This window comes from Talpa occidentalis, unplaced genomic scaffold (assembly GCF_014898055.3).
Source record: "Talpa occidentalis isolate TD23 unplaced genomic scaffold, MPIMG_talOcc4v2.1 talOcc4.10, whole genome shotgun sequence".
Classification (NCBI taxonomy): Eukaryota; Metazoa; Chordata; class Mammalia; order Eulipotyphla; family Talpidae; genus Talpa; species Talpa occidentalis.
In genome coordinates, this window is record NW_023600993.1 from 35,122,740 (window position 1) to 35,134,133 (window position 11,394).

General features: G+C 44.8%; 1 protein-coding gene across 5 annotated transcripts in view; it reads left to right on the forward strand.

The window, feature by feature from the left end:
- RBM6 (RNA binding motif protein 6) overlaps positions 1–11,394 on the forward strand; it is a 101,597-nt gene that overhangs the window by 68,028 nt on the left and 22,175 nt on the right. For 4 of the 5 annotated variants that reach the window (XM_037529371.2, XM_054694068.1, XM_054694066.1 and 1 more), the window contains one exon: positions 7,923–7,997. In XM_037529371.2, the coding sequence (XP_037385268.1) occupies positions 7,923–7,997 (75 nt within the window). Of the gene's footprint in view, positions 1–6,809; positions 6,977–7,922; positions 7,998–11,394 lie in introns of those variants that run through there. The other variant, XM_037529382.2, reaches the window with a different exon arrangement.

The following is an 11,394-nucleotide window of genomic DNA, read 5'->3' on the forward strand; positions in this document are numbered from 1 at the left end:
ACCGAAGTACACTGCTGAGGGGAGCAGCAGGCGGCAGGAGAGGTCTGCGCGCCATGCGGGACCCTCCTCCGGTGGCCGGGGATTGAACCGGCCCTGCAGAGGCCGCGGGGATCGAACTGGCGCCACAGAGGCCGCGGGCAGCTTTGCAACCCAGCGCTCAACCGCTGCGCCACCAGGGAGGCCCTTTTTAAAAGATTTTTTATTTATTTATACAAGCACTGGGGGTACAGTCAGAAGCGCGGGAGGGTGAGAGAATTCACCAGAGCCAGAGCGGGGAGCAGAGCAGGCAGAAGGACTGAAGTACACTGCTGGGGGGAGCAGTGGGCGGCAGGAGAGGTCTGTGCGCCAAGTGGGACCCTCCTCCAGTGGCCTGGGAGCAGCAGGGGATGGAAGCAGCGCTGCAGAGTCTGCGGGCAGCTTCGCAACCCAGCGCTCAACCGCTGCGCCACAGGGGAGTCCAAGTGGAAAATATTTTTAAGGAGCATTTTAGAAGAAGTCTCTGTTGTGCTTTCATCTGGATAAGAAAATAGATTTTAAAATAAATAGCAGCCGAAAGGGTAGTGTCTCCTTTCCCCTCAACCTTAAGTGGAATCCTGAAGTGAGATTCTTTTCAAGTGGATTACATTGTAGCCTTATTTCCCAGATGCTCAGAGGGTAATTTATTATAGATCTGGTTGGGTGAAAGCCAGTCTAGCAAGGGCGCAAGAGGTTACTTAGCCAGCTACAGTGCTGCCACAGGGTACAGTGTGTGCTTCCCCTCCTCTCCTTCCCGCCTCCCTGGCCTCTTTCTGGCTCATTTTGGTTTTGACCTCTGGGAATACTGAGTTTTACACAATATTTGAACTATAGCATATCCTTGCATCAGAAAGAATGAGCCTGACTGCTTTGCATAAGATTTTTATTAAAAAACCACTGAGAGGGGGCCTCCCCGGTGGCGCAGCGGTTGAGCGCTGGGCTGCGAAGCTGCCTGAAGCCTCTGCAGCACCAGTTCGATCCCCGGCTGCTCCCCGGCCACCGGAGAAGGGTCCCACATGGTGCGCAGACCTCTCCTGCCGCCCGCTGCTCCCCTCAGCAGTGTACTTCGGTCCTTCTGCCAGCTCTGCTCCCTGCTCTGGCTCTGGTGAATTCTCTCACCCTCCTGCGCTTCTGACTGTACCCAGTGCTTGTATAAATAAATAAATAAATCTTTACCAAAAAAAAAAAAAAAAAAAAACCACTGAGAGGAATGACGAACCTATCTTAATCTTAATCTGTTACTTTGATTGCCGTAGTTGTTGAAACTCCAAAGTAATTGTAGGTACTTTAAGAGCATAAAGACCACCTTGAACAGGCCAGTTTGGGGGGTGCTGTTGAGAAGCAGGGTCTTCATGGCACCTGAAAAATTACCTAAAAATTACCTATGGGTCCATGACCTGTATATTTTCTTTGGACTTTAACTTGTACCTTTTGTCATCACAAACCACCTCTCGTGGTGTGGCAAGTATTAAGTTGACTGACTCCCTGGAGTTTAAAAACAAATAAAAGCAGTATGGTGAAAAGAAAGCCTGAGTGCAGACAGTTCTATGTATCAGCCATACTTTTCTATGTTCTGGAAATAGGTTTTGCTTGTGAGGATTAAGTGAGATGATATTTGTGAAGAATGCCTTTGTAATACTGTAACTGCTTTGTGAATAAAGATTACTATCTCTGATAAACAGTACCATTTCTCAGCCACCAGTAACCTGATTCTCCCATCCTGTATTTGGAAGAAGCACAAATCTACAAAGAGGGATTGCTGATTTTTCAGTGTGAGTTGTATTTACAGGGCTCACATACTTTCCCCCTGCATTTTGATCCTGTCTATCTCTCTGTGCTTTCATGGATGACCTGATATATCACAGAGAAACTGTATTCTCAGTACAAAGTATAACTGTGACTATGTGCACATGTTGGAGATCTTCAACCAAAATGCAAAGCTGCTTGCTAGGAATGTTCTTTCCATTTTCTCTTGTACTTACCCAGTTCTTAAGAATTCTTGGGTCTTGGTTATAAGTCATCTGGATCATATGTTAGCTTGTCATTTCTGACCCAAGTCCTTCTCACAGGTTGACAGAGACAGAATGGAGTTATAAATGTCCAAGAACAGCTGCTGAAAAGGGAAATGGAAATGTGAATGTTGAATTCAACAGCCTTTATACTCAGTGTGTGTTTCCTCTAGGTGGAGAATAAAGATTTGCTTTGCCGTTGAGGAGTACAATTATCTCTAGCTTTTTGCAGCTTCACATGAAGACCCTTTAGCGGGAAAGACCCCTTGAGATGTACTTAGGAACATCTACCTGTGACTTTGCCAAGAAATGGCTTTGGACTTGGGATGATTTTAGTGGTTTTTATTCTAACTTTGTTATAGGGCAGCCCCGATACAAAATGGGATGCCTGACTGTGGGTCCTCACGCGCGCGCTTAAAAGGACTTATCAATACTCTACTGCAGGCACACGTGAAAGGTTAATAAAAGGTTTTTTTTTTAAGATTTATTTATTTATTTGTTTGTTTGTTTGTTTGTTTATACAAGCACTGGGTACAGTCAGAAGCTTGGGAGGTGAGAGAATCCACTAGAGCCAGAGGGGAGAGCAGAGCAGGCAGAAAGACCGAAGTACACTGCTGAGGGGAGCAGCGGGTGGCAGGAGAGGTCTGCGCGCCATGTGGGACCCTCCTCCGGTGGCCTGGGAGCAGCCGGGGATCGAACCAGCTCTTCTGAGGCTGCGGGCAGCTTCGCAACTCAGCGCTCAACAGCTGCGCCACCAGGGAGGCCCCAATAAAAGGCTTATTTACAAGGGAAGGGCAAATGAGGAAATGTACAACTCAGGGAGAAAAGTGGGAGACAAAGTTTTAAGTGCGCCCTACCCGATCTGCCGATCTGGAATCCCAAATGGTACTCTTGAGAGCTGGCTACAAGCCAGGAGCAATGAAGCCAGGAGTCGAGAGAGCTACCCCAAGGCCCACGTGTTTGGTTTTTATACCACACCTGGCTGCTTAACTCCACCCTCAGGTCCCTGCCACATTCCCTTTGGTGGTGACGGGATTTGTCTTTCCCAATGTCCTGATGGCTTTGGTCTGGAGTGGGGGTGGAGTCCACAAAGCCTGTAGCTCAGGACATCCTTTCCCCCTAACAATTTCAGTCCAGTATCAGTAGAATGTGAGACTCTTCACTTAAACCTAATCCAACTTCTGAGAAAGGAGATGTCCTTGGTTTTACTTTCAAATATATGGTAGCTCTTTTTTTTTTTTTTTTAAGATTTATTTATTTATGCACACAAGAGCTGGGGTACAGGCCAGCAATGTGGAGGGTGAGAAGATTCACCAGAAACAGAATGGGGAACAGAACAGGCTGAGTGAAATACACTGCTGAGGGGAACAGTGGGTGAGACAGGAGAGGTCTGCTGCACCATGTGGGTTGTTCCCTGGCAGGCCAGGGATTGAACTCCTGCTGCAGAGGCTTCAGATTGCTTCACAGTGCGGTGCTTAAATCCCTTGTGCCACCAGGGAGGCCCTATGGTACTGTTAGGGGGAAATGATGTCCTGAGTTAATCCCATACAGGCTTTGTGGACTCCACCCCCACTCCAGACTAAAGCCATCAAGACATTGGGAAAGACAAATCCCATCACCACCAAAGGGAGGGTGGCTGGGACCTGAGGGTAGAGTTGGACAGCCAGGTTGGATATAAAAACCAAACACGTGGGCCTTGGGGTCTCTCTGGCTTGTGATTGCTCGCCTCCTGGCTTCACTGCTGCTGGCTGGCGGCCAACTCTGAGAGCGCCATTTTGGGATTCCTGATCGGTGGATTGGGTAGTGTTATAGGACAGGGAGAGGGGCAACCCAAACCCCACAAACCTGCCTATTCTAAATGGGTTCTGCCATTCGCCGCATTAACACAAAACATAGGAGACTTTAATGGGAAGGAACTTTAATAAAACTAGGAAACAATACAGGTAAGGCCAAGAGTCTAGTTTCTAAATGAAGCACCCAAAGTTACCCGTCCCCTCGTGGGTAAAAGTCCATCCATATGGGATCGGCCCAGAGCAAGGCCCCAAAGCCTGCCACAAGTCTAAAGCATCTTTTAGTGGGGACCCACAGAAAAGGATCAGAAACTACCAGACAAGCCCGGAAGGAAAAGAGCAAAATCAACATTAAGATAAAAGCTGCCATTGTCACCTCCCCACGGGTCTCACCCACATCTGTGTCACCCAGTCCACGACCAAGACAAGCGCAGTTTCTTCACGTGTCTCTAGGCTCCATGCGCCTCCTCCAGGTCTCCGGGCTCTATTTTGCTCCTTCCTCAGTCTCTTCTGCAGCTTCTCCTCTTCCTGCTCAGCTCCACCCTCCCTTGGGTGGGGCATGGAACCTGGAACCTCCCCCTTTCCTGGGGCCCACCCTGTTACAGTAGGACTCATTTAAAACTTTGTCTCCCACTTTTCTCCCAGAGCTGTACATTTCCTCATTTCCCCTTCCCTTGTAAATAAACCTTTTTTTATTAACCTTTCACGTGTGCCTGCAGTAGAGCATTGATAAGTCCTTTTAAGCACGAGGGTGAGGACCCACAGTCAGGCACCCCGTTTTGTATCGGGGTTGCTCTACAACAGTTCCTCTTAAGGAGCCAGACCATGTTAATCAGACTAGTGGTGTACATGGTTCTTTTGATTTAGTAACTTAGTAAATATGTATGAAGGTGATACATAATAGCCAATTTAAAGTGGGCAACCAGAAATGATGAACTCATCCTACCCATTTATTTTTCCAACTCTCCCTATAGTTTGCCTCCCTCCCTAGGCATAGTTTTACTCCCTCCCTGGCAGAGCTTTACTAAGTCTGAACAAAAGGCCTTGAAGAGATGGGAGGGTTTGGTGTATGCCACACCCTTGCTTGGTTTATGATAGCCTCTGGGGTATTAAATCATAGATAAACTTGATTATTCTCATTCAAGTTTTTTTTATCTTTATCTGTTTATTTGTATTAAAACAATGGGCAGTTCTTCATCTGTAGCAGCCTTACTCTAACCATGTGTGGGTTGAAAAGAAATGGCCACTTTGATTGTAGGGGACTGAAGATTAAGAAATCATTGCCTTGGGCCTCCCCTGTGGCGGTGGCGCAGCTGTTGAGCGCTGGGTTGTGAAGCTCCCTGCAGTTTCTGCAGCGCTGGTTCGATCCCCGGCCACTGGGTGAGGGTCCCACATGGCGCGCAGACCTCTCCTGCTACCCCACTGCTCCCCTCAGCAGTGTGTTTCGTCAGTCTGTTCTGTTCCCTGCTCTGGCTCTGGTAAATTCTCTCACCCTCTCACGCTTCTGACTGTACCCAGTGCTTGTATAAATAAATAAATCTTTAAAAAAAAAGAAAAGAAAAGAAATCATTGCCTTTATAACACATGAGGTGAAGATAATCTTCTCAAAGTTGATGTGCTAATAAGGACTCCTGACAGGAGAAATTCCCCACCCTCTACAGAAGGTCATCTGTGGCTCCTGAAATGGCGTATTTGTTATTTGAGGAGTATGAAGTGCTCTCTGCCTTAGAAATTCCTGAATCTACTGATGCCTCCAAGTGGTGAAATCAGAATTTGCACTTGACTGCAATTTGTACTAATTTAAATGCCTTGATCCGATGTCACTGTTCACTGTTCAGATGGCAAGCCAGGTTCATGGATTGGGTGTACACTGACAGCAGGACCTCCCTGCAGATCCACTGTGTGCTGAGCACTTTGGTCTTCAGGGGTAGTTGGATCCATTTATCTTTTGTTTATTCTGTAAACACTAAGTTCCTTTCCTGTACCTCAGGTATTGTTCTTGGTGCTGAAATAAAAAAAAAAAAAAGCAAGATTTAGCTTGAACTCAAGATTTAGTTCAGCAATTGACACTAAGTGTTTATAAAGATATAAGTTCTGATATTCAGTAACTTTTCCTGGTGAAAGCTAAGTCTTTAGTAAATTAAAATGAATCGTGAAATAGTAATACCGCATACATAAGTGAAGTAAAGTGAGTTGCTGTTTGGCCCTGTTTAGTTTCACCTGCTGATGCTGGTCTTTTTCTAGCACTTTTTTGAGGTTTGAAATACACTTATTGAGCCCTCACTGTATTCCACGCTAACCTCTTTACTTGTATTAAGTTTCTTAATCCTCATAACTACCTTATGAAGTAAGTACTGTTATCCCTACTTTATAGATGAGGAAACTGAAGCTCAGAGAAGGACCTGGCTGAAGGTCATGGAAGAGAGACAGGATTCAAATTCAGGGAACCTGACCCAGAGTCCATGTTTTTAAATGATGTGCTCTATATTACGTCTGGGTAGATGGGCTACCATTTTGATCAACTCTGCTTGGCAGAGTGGTAGTCCCCTGATGCTCACTGCCTACAGAGCTTTTCCTGGCTTGGCTCCTGAGGCCAGATTGCATGTTGCTTATCCTGCTGAGGAGTGGGTGCATGAGGCAGGAATGCCTTCTCTATAGCTCCAGATAGGAATCTGACTTTGCCTCTCACCAGCTAGGTGACCTCCCCTTTCTGAGCATGTTTCCTCACCTATAAGGTAGAAATAAGGTGATTTCATGGGATCATTTAGGGGATTAAAAATAAGATACCATACTTAACTGTTTCTGGCTCTGAGTAAGCGCTTTATAAAGTTTAGCAACTTTTTATTATCGTCTGTTAATCTTGAAAACAAGCCAGCCAACAATTTCTCAGGTACCAGATTCTAGGCCCTACATAGGTGGGCAGTTTCCTTTGGTTTTAACAAGACAATAATTGTATTCTATGTATTTCTCTTGACTCTTTTGGTGTGAAAAGCAGAGAGGTAAAGCATTATTTGACAGATGTGTGGATTCAAGCAAGAAACTGAGGTCCAATTGCAAAGAAATGCCTTGTATAATTCAGAGCCCTGTCTGAGGAGACACAGAGGACCCTAGAGGGCGGAGAATGAACACAGCGCAGGGGCTAGTTCCAGAGTCGCATCCTCGGTTAGTTCACTTACAAGCATGGGAGAGGGTGCCTTGTCAGTAGGCAGAGATTTTTTTTTTTCCTCTGCTCTCACACACATCGCTGGCTAGTATTTATTAAGCAAAACTTTTCCCCCTTCTTGACGTGACATGGAATTTGTAACATCCAAAATGCAGAGACAAAAGAGTTCTAACTGCAGGCTTACTGGGCCCTTTTCCCCAACCTGTTCCCATGCCAGACTTTCCCAAAGTGCTTCTTTGCCAATGGTTGCTCCTCAAATCTCACGGCTGGCTTGCTCTCTAGGCTCCGAGCCAGAGTGATGTTGCTGCCGCCGTCACCACCACCACTGCTGCCACCATCAGCCATTTGGTTTCCTGCTATAAGGATGTGACCTGCCATGAAGTTTTACCTTACTTCTTTCGTCCTGTCTTCAGTGTCATATCTCTTTCTCCTGGTGCTTTTGCCATACAACCAGTGTTCCAAAGAAAGTTTTCAGGCACCAAAGTTAAGAGCCCTTACTACCTCTCCGAGGAGATGTGAGTTAGCTATGAAAAAGAAGATAATTGAGAGGGCTCCTGTGCCTTGTGCTGCGGAAGGAAGAGTTTGCTTCACGATAATGTGCTAGCTCCTGAACTAGGTGGGGGACTTGTTGGGACTCATATGAGAGTGCACTCCGTGACTTCCAGAGGAGTAGACTGGGCCTAACCTGCCCAAGGACAGCGCCCCAATCTGCAGGAGCCATGGCTGAAGACTGATTTCATCTTCTACTCCTTTTCCCTAAGCTTAAGCTTGCTCTGCCACACTCCTGAGTATGTGGCTTAAAACAGCCATTTCCTTTTGTCAGTAAATAAGCTCACTCTTTGCAAAATGTTTCAGCTTGGGGACGGGAAAGGCTCTCTGTGCCTTCCTGTCTCTCTCCATTTCTCCAAAGGTTGATGTTGATGGCTTCTGTCTTTGTCTCCACAGGGAACTCTAATGATCCATGACAAAGAGGTCACCCTCGAATATGTACCAAGTCTGGATTTTTGGTACTGCAAACAGGTAAGTGCCAAGAATTCTTTTTCTTAGACATAAGGATCTGGCATCCTCTGTCTCCAGGTATGCTACATGATAGCATGTACTGTCAAAGACAAAGCTCTACTTCATTGGTTCACTTCAGATGAACCAGTGACCATAAGGTAAGGTCATCCATAACTCCTGCTTCCCAGCTGCTATCTGTGATCATAGGGGGTTCTGGATCTATAGTGGAAGACACTTTTCCAAAGACATATGCCATGCTTTCTGTTGATTATGAACTGAAAGAATAATAGTCCCTTGAATTAGAACTTCTACCCAGTTACCCTTCCTAGGAGTATTCACAGGGGATTAGTGTTAGAGAGGTTGGAATGTATCTCTGGAAGAGATGCATTTTTTGATATTCTGGGGTTTCCAAGGATATAGAACTTAACATACCTTGGCATTTTACCTTTGTTAAATTCATATTCTTTTAGACTGATAGAAATATTTTAGGCGAGGGCCTCCCTGGTGGTGCAAGGAGTTAAGATGCAACCTATGAAGCTAACCGTAGCCACCACAGCATAAGTTCAATCCCCGGCCAGGGAGCACCCCACATGGCACAGCAGACCTCTCCTGACTTGTCCTTTGCTCCCCTCAGCAGTGTATTTCAGTCAGTCTGCCTATTCTGTTCCCCACTCTGTCTCTGGTAGATCCTCTCACCACCTGCACCTCTGGCCTGTACCCCCGTTCTTGTATGCATAAATAAATAAATCTTTTAAAAAAAAAGAAATATTTTAGGCTATTAAAGTTTAGCTTAATTACAAACGAGCATGAAAGATAGTATTTTTCATTGATAGTACTTAGTTTTGATAATAATTGTGGAAATTTTTTTTAAGTTTCTGAATCGTGACTCATTAAAGTATTATAGAGGGCCTCTCTGGTGATTAAATCTCAGCATTAATCAAGCTGTCACCAGCCACTGAGGCATGAGTTCGATCCTCAGCTAGGGAGCTAACCCACATGGCGCAGCAGACCTCTCCTGTCTCGCCCACTGCTCCCCTAAACAGTGTATTTCGGTCAGTCTGCCTGTTCTGTTCCCCACTCTGTCTCTGATGAATCCTCTCACTCCCTGCATCTCTGGCCTATACCTGAGTTCTATGCATAAATAAATAAATCTTTTAAAAAGATGTAAAAGTAAAGTATTATAGAACTTGACAACATTCAATAAAAACTTTTTTTTAATTTTAATTTTTTTTTATATATTTATTTATACAAGAGCTGGAGTACAGGCCAGAGGCATGGGAGGGTGAGAGGATTCACCAGAGACTGAGTGGGGAGAAGAACAGGCAGACAGACTGAAAGCACTGCTGAGGGGAACAGCGGGCGAGACAGGAGAGGTCTGCTGCACCATGTGGGTCTCTCCCTGGCCGGTGGGAATTGAACCCACATGCACTGCAGAGGTTGCAGACAGCTTCACAGTGCTACGCTCAACCTACTGCACCAGGGGGAGGCCCTCAATAAAAACTTTAGTTAGACATTTTGTTAGTCTCAACGATGCACAATTTGTGTGGCTGTGGTTGTCATTAACCAAAGCATCCATATTTCATGGATAAATTACCTTGAGGTGTTAATTTAGGAAAACAGTTCTTTTTTTTTTTTTTTAAGATTTATTTATTTTTATACAAGAGCTGGGGTATAGGCCAGAGGCACGGGCGGGTGAGAGGCTTCACCAGAGACAGTGTCGGGAGCAGAACAGGCAGACAACCAAAATAGACTGCTGAGGGGAGCAGTGGGTGAGACAAGAGAGGTCTGCCACGATATGTGGGAATCTCCCTGCCTGGCTGGGAATCGAACCCCTGCTGTGGAGGCTGCAGACAGCTTCACAGTGCTGTGCTCAACCTGCTGCACCACCAGGGAGGCCCAACAGTTAATTTTTTTAATTAACTGTTTTAAACATTAAACCATTTAAGGCATATAATTCAGTGGCATTAAGTACTTTCACTGTGTTTTTTCTAACCATCAGCAAACATCTTTTTCTAGAACTTTTTCATCACCATGAAAGAAAACTGTATTTATTAGACAGTCATTCCCATTCCCTTTGCCCTCAGTTCGTGGAAATCACTAATCTGTTTTATACATCTGTGGATTTGCCTATTCTGGACATTTTGTATATGTGGAAAATCATGCAATGTATGCATTTAGCATGTTTTCAAGGTTCAACTGTTTTGTGACATATCATTTTTATGATACATGGATATTGTGAATTGGTTATACGACATTTTATTTATCCATCAGTTGGATATTTGGCTGTTATGAAATGTGCTTGATTTGCGTTTCCTTAATGACACGCAATGTAGAGTAACTTTTCATATGTGTGTTGGCCATCTGCACGTTTTTTTCAGTGAAATACTTATTTAGATTATCTGCCCATTTTTAATTGGGTTGTGTGTTTTGTTGTTAAGTTGTATGATTTGTTTATATATTTTGTATTTTAACACCTTGTCTGATAAATAATTTGCCAGTATATTCTCCCATTCAGTACATTGCCTTTTCATTTTAACAGTGGTGTCTTTTGCTGTACAGAAGCTTTTTAGTTTGTTGTGGCCCCACTGATTTATATCCTCTTTTGCTTCTCTTGCTATTGAGAAAGATCCACAAAGAGATCACAAAGGCCATTACCAAAGAGCTTATCACCTATGTTTTTCTCTCTGTATTTTGTGATTTTAGGTCCTATAGTCTTTAATCTATTTTGGTTTTTTTTTAAAGATTTATTTATTTATGCATACAAGAACTGGGGTACAAGCCAGAGGCATGGGGGGTGAGAGGACTCACCAGAGACAGAGTGGGGAACAGAACAGGCAGATTGAAATACACTGCTGAGGGGAGCAATGGGCGAGACAAGAGAGGTCTGCTGCACCATGTGGGTCACCTCCCTGGCCAGGAATTGAACTCGTGCTGCAGTGGCTGTAGATAGCTTCATAGTGCTGCATCTTAATCTCTTGTGCCACCAGGAAGTCCTCTCTTTAATCCATTTTGAATTAAATATATGGTGTAAGATAGTGGTCTCTTTTCATTACTTTGTACATGTTTGTAGTTTTCCCAGCACAATTTATTGAAGAGACACGCCTTTCCCCATTGTATATTCTTGTCTACTTTGTCATAAATTAGTTGTCCATAGATGTATGGTTTTATTTCTGGGCTCTTGATTCTTTTCCACTTATCTGAATACCTGTTTTTGTTCTAATACCATGTTTTGTTTTTTAAGATTTATTTATTTATACAAGCACTGGGTACAGTCAGAAGCACTGGGTACCTTCTCTCTCGGGAGGGTGAGAGAATTCACCAGAGCTAGAGAGGAGAGCAGAGCAGGCAGACTGACAAAACACACTGCTGAGGGGAGCAGCGGGCGGCAGGAGAGGTCTGCGCGCCATGTGGGACCCTC